A 4,751-nucleotide genomic window follows, 5' to 3' on the forward strand; every position below is an offset into this window, starting at 1 on the left:
TTTTTTTTTTTTTTTTAATTATATATTTTTTTTTTGTTTCGTTTTTGTATTTTATTTTTTGAAAGCCTCAAGGTTTCTTACGTGATTTCTCAATTGGAGTTCTGATCTGCCAAGGTACTGTATAGGATTTTTGAAGACTATGACCAGGAAACTACAGATTAAACTACTGTAGGCTCCTGAGGAATTGTACATCCAATATTGCCTCTAATTCTACCCTGTGTCTAAAAGCGCACATTACAAGAATCGAACAGCCACAAGGCGAACAAGACAACAGGTTCGGAAATGCTGAGAAATTAGAAAAAGTAAAAAATAAAACATTTGGGGATAAAACACGGCAAATTGGAAACATTGAAAAGCCGAACTATGAATTTTTTTGTTGATTAAGGTTACAATTTTAATCACATTGGTGTACATATAATATGGGCGTTCACATGATACAGGGAGCAACTATTAACACTGATATATTGGCAGAGCATGTAGATGTATTGTAGGTAGCTGGAAAATTTGTCAGCGGGATAGGTGTGGGATTACATTAGATTACACCTTTTAACAGTCTCATACAGAAACAGATATCATGCAGTAACAATAAGGGTTAAAAAAAAAACACACTGACTGCTTTAGCCCAAAAAAAAAATTTATGTAAAAAAAAAAAAAAAATTAAATTAAAAATTTGACAATTTCTTATATTATTTTTTTTAACTCCGCTGCTTAAATATATATACATACATACGTATATATCATTTTTTCCAGAGAGTTTATTGCTGGCCTTTGCATTACCTGCAATATTAATATATTATTTTACATTTTGATTTTTTTCTTTACAATTTTTTATCGCAATTTCACACTAAAGTTACCTATTTTTAAGACACTGTAGCAATTTCCAAGCGTCCTCATAGGGAGTGGTAAGCGGATAAGACTATTTATATACATTGCAGGTGTAATCTAATATTGTATTCAACAGAACAGGTATGCTAGGCTTTACATAATAAGAAACGGGATTTTTTTTTGAATGTTTTTTTTTTTTTTTTTTAACCAGACTGGCACACAAACATTAATTGCATCCGTGGTAATATGCACCATCCTTCAACTATTGCTTGAATAAGAGACATATCCACATAATAATCAGTAAATGGCTGAAAAGTGATAAAGCTGGTACAAAATAATCTTCATTTTATAACAATAAACCAAAAAATTGTCATAATTATATTTAAAAAAAACCTTCCTTTAAGGATTTCGATGTCCTTATTTATTGTTCATTGTAGCTCGGACCAATATGCAGTTTGCATTATATCATCATTTTTTAATTAATAATATTTGTTAATTAATATTGCATGGATGAATAAAGCTTAAAACTATTCCCTGAAAAAAGTCACATAGTACCTAATCGAGAAATTTTTGGAAGACTTCAAAAAACAAAAGGAATCAAATGGCTGAGTGACCTAGATGGAAAATTAAACCGAATGAAGCAGCCAATGACATGTCGCTCAGGGTGTCAAATTAGAGATCGCTCCCAAGGAATCCCAAAAGTCACTTTTTAGAATTTACGCAGGATATGATAATTTTATCACGGATTCCATTTGTTATTGGGGGCCTTGTGGTCCATATTAAATTCAGTAGCATCCTATGGATTTCTGTCCTTTGGCAGGGCTGGCTTCCATCTCTCTTAATTAAAGACTTTTTTTATTTTTTGACTTCTTATTTTAAGTTCAGCAGCAAAAAAAAAACAAAAAAAAAAACAGGAGAGGAAAATATCTGCACCATTACAACGCAGAATTAAAAGTTGAAAGCTGCTCCAGTCTTGCTGCTATGTACGTCAGTGCAGTCACTTGCTTGGATTCAGTACATTATTTGCAATAATAATTCGACGTATTTTCCCTTCTTTTCTTTTATCGGTGGTGCTATCCGGTCACCAAAGATTCTTTTAGTCAGACCTTGGCCTCAAGCATTTCCAAAAAAAGTTTATGCATAGGAACTTTCCCCTCCAGTTTGATGTTGTAGAAGTGTTGGACGGCCTTGGTGGACGTTTGTCGAAGTAGTGGCAAAGTCATCAGCATCTTGCCAGCTCGGCGAGGGTCTTCAATGTGTTGGCCAGCTTCGTAATCTTGCAAAGCCTCGTGTAAGACGTCTTGAAGTTTTTGAACAGCTTCAACATCTTCTATATGCATGGAGTCTAAAAAATACAAAAAATAAAAATAATTTAATACTGAGCATTACCATAAATATCATAGATATAAAAAATTTGTTTTAATATATATATAAAAAAATAGGGCGTGGCCGGTGTCTCTTTGGTTTCGATGTGTTTTCTTTGCAACACCCTTCATCGGCCCAGCTTTTTGCTCACAATTGCCATTTTCAACCTCCTATTTGCCTCTGTTGATACCCATACGGTCTGCCTAATAACCTCTGACCACTCTGACAATGCTTTCTAAGGAGAAAAAAAATGTGCCTCTCCTGGAAAGACCGTTTCATGCTGCCGACTGTGGACCACCACGCTTGCAATCCGCTATCTTATCTGCAGCATAGAAAATGTTGTGCATACTGAAGCCGCGGTGCTTCCTGCCCCATCTTTTTCACTCAATCGAATGAATAGGGCAGCAATCCAATACCATCTGCACCAGCCAAGATCAAGATAGCTCTCTAAGACTTCTATTAACTACAGTTCCCGATCCAGCGGAGTTCTTTATCCCGCCTGCATACCCATAATATTTGGCTGCTACTATGTCACATACATGCAATGTTGTATATTGTTACGCTTCTGTTGCATTTGCTACCTTCTGTTTAACTGGCATATGTACGGAAACTATCTTACTACAGTACACCACCCTCCAACTGTACTTCTATGGTCATCTGCGTTTTACATGGCTTTTGGTTACGTATACTTGCTATAAAAAAAAACAACCCAGTAATAATAAATATATTTCACTATTTTTATTTTAATATATGTGTATAAAAACCTGAGTTAAAGTGTAACTCCAGTTGTACTCTCCCGCCTGAAATGACATTGGGCGTGGAGAGACGCTGCTGCATGCTGGGCGATACGTTTTTATGCACTTTTTTGGGGGGGTCAAAAATGCTGCAGCCAGATGTTAGTTTAATGTCTACATACACAGCATTTTAAGCTTTTTCGTAGCGTCTTTGGAGTCCGTAGTGTTTTTTTTTAAATTAAAAACACCACCAAAAAGGTATGTAAAAAAAAACATAAAAAACGCTTGGACGACATGGTCGTTTTTACATTTTATAAAAATGAGAAAAAAGGGTCGGTCAAAAAGGCCTTTGACCTCATTCAATAAAAAATGTTTTCCTGCTTTTTGGATATGTTTTTTATTTAGTGACCTGTTCCATTGGATGCCATATTATACAGGTACTGCATACTCTCCTTAAAGCTTTGCTTCTAGAGAAGAACAACCCCAACATACCGCGCTATACGCCAGCATTAGTAGTTTCTACGGCTTGGTAGTATGGAGACACATATGTAGAGTGTATGTACAGTATACACCACGTAGAGACTCCTGCACATGGCTATGTGTGCGTGACGCCTTATCCTACAATGCACAAACAATGCAAACCCGAAGAGTTAACTTACAAAGTCAGCTCTGCTACATCGGTATAAAATCATGTCGAATCAATACATTATAAAAAGACTACTCTAGTGTCTATCTATTCCAGCCCTTGCTAAACCAGTGATAGAACAACTAAAAACAGGTTTTGCGTCCCTGCTGAAAGTAAAAGTGTGAAGATTTTAAAAATTTACATAGGAAAATAACCTTATTGCCGTGTCTTCATTTAAAGTCACAGCAACAATATTGCAAACTGCTAATTGCAAAATCAATTAGAAAAAAAAAAAATATTTCTAAAACCGGTCACGCATCTCGTGTCTCTCAGGGGGGCAATTTGGGCAGAAGGTCTCATTTCACTTGAGCCGCGCCAAATCACGAGTCGTCATCCACAAGTAAGCAATAGCAATCTGGTTTTTCATTTTTCAGAGCGGCTGAGCCCAGCCTGAGATTGATCGTCGCATATGGCCCCAGAAAACAAACTGTCAATACCTTGAATGCTTCAGAATTTGAACAAATAGCCGTCTACCCATTGAAGCCGCTCATTGCATCCCATTTAACAGATTTTATTGACAGTTTCCTCCTTGTAATTAAAGGGAAAACTACTGGCCAGAAACCAAGATAAAGTTCAAAGAAAGGGTCAAAACAAAAGCAGATGGAGGGGCACGGCGTGCCTGTCAATGGTACACGGCCTCAGAGCGGGTTATCGACATACAGGTATCTACTGATCAGCGTGTGATTAAACACAGATCTATAGGCAATTATATGCAAATGTTAAAAAGGACTTAAAGGGCCATAGGAAAAGCATTAGGGTTGCACAGAGGAGAAGGCCGAAAGCCCAATGATATGTTACTTATCTCCTACTCATGACTGCTTCATAACTTCCGAGTATCTCCCGTAAGTGAATGCTTTGTTAACCCTTCGTCGTTGTACCGATCTCCAACATTCAGCTGAGCCTCGATCAGATCGGCTTTCTTAAATGATGTCGTCAATAGATCCATACCCTCTAATTTTTTTTAACAGCAGTTTGCTTTGCTTAGATTGATCGCCCGGATGGTAGAAAGGAGACCGTCTTTTTGTAGTTCTCGGTCTAAATCGTTGGGCAGCCAATTGAAGTGTGACAATTCCCTTATTAGATCACATAGGTGTCAAAGAGATAGGCAGGAGGTCAACTGTTCAGTATCTCCCGCTATTAGC

The 4,751-nt window shown here is 37.0% G+C and overlaps 1 protein-coding gene across 5 annotated transcripts in view; it reads right to left on the reverse strand.

Moving 5' to 3' along the window:
• Positions 1 to 368: 368 nt before the first annotated feature.
• Positions 369 to 4,751, reverse strand: part of ESRRG (estrogen related receptor gamma) — a 660,741-nt gene continuing 656,358 nt past the window's right edge. For all 5 annotated transcript variants that reach the window (XM_075863340.1, XM_075863336.1, XM_075863337.1 and 2 more), the window contains one exon: positions 369 to 2,170. In XM_075863340.1, the coding sequence (XP_075719455.1) occupies positions 1,926 to 2,170 (245 nt within the window). In that variant the 3' untranslated portion in view covers positions 369 to 1,925. The remainder of the gene's footprint in view (positions 2,171 to 4,751) is intronic.

This window comes from Rhinoderma darwinii, chromosome 4 (assembly GCF_050947455.1).
Source record: "Rhinoderma darwinii isolate aRhiDar2 chromosome 4, aRhiDar2.hap1, whole genome shotgun sequence".
NCBI lineage: Eukaryota > Metazoa > Chordata > Amphibia > Anura > Rhinodermatidae > Rhinoderma > Rhinoderma darwinii.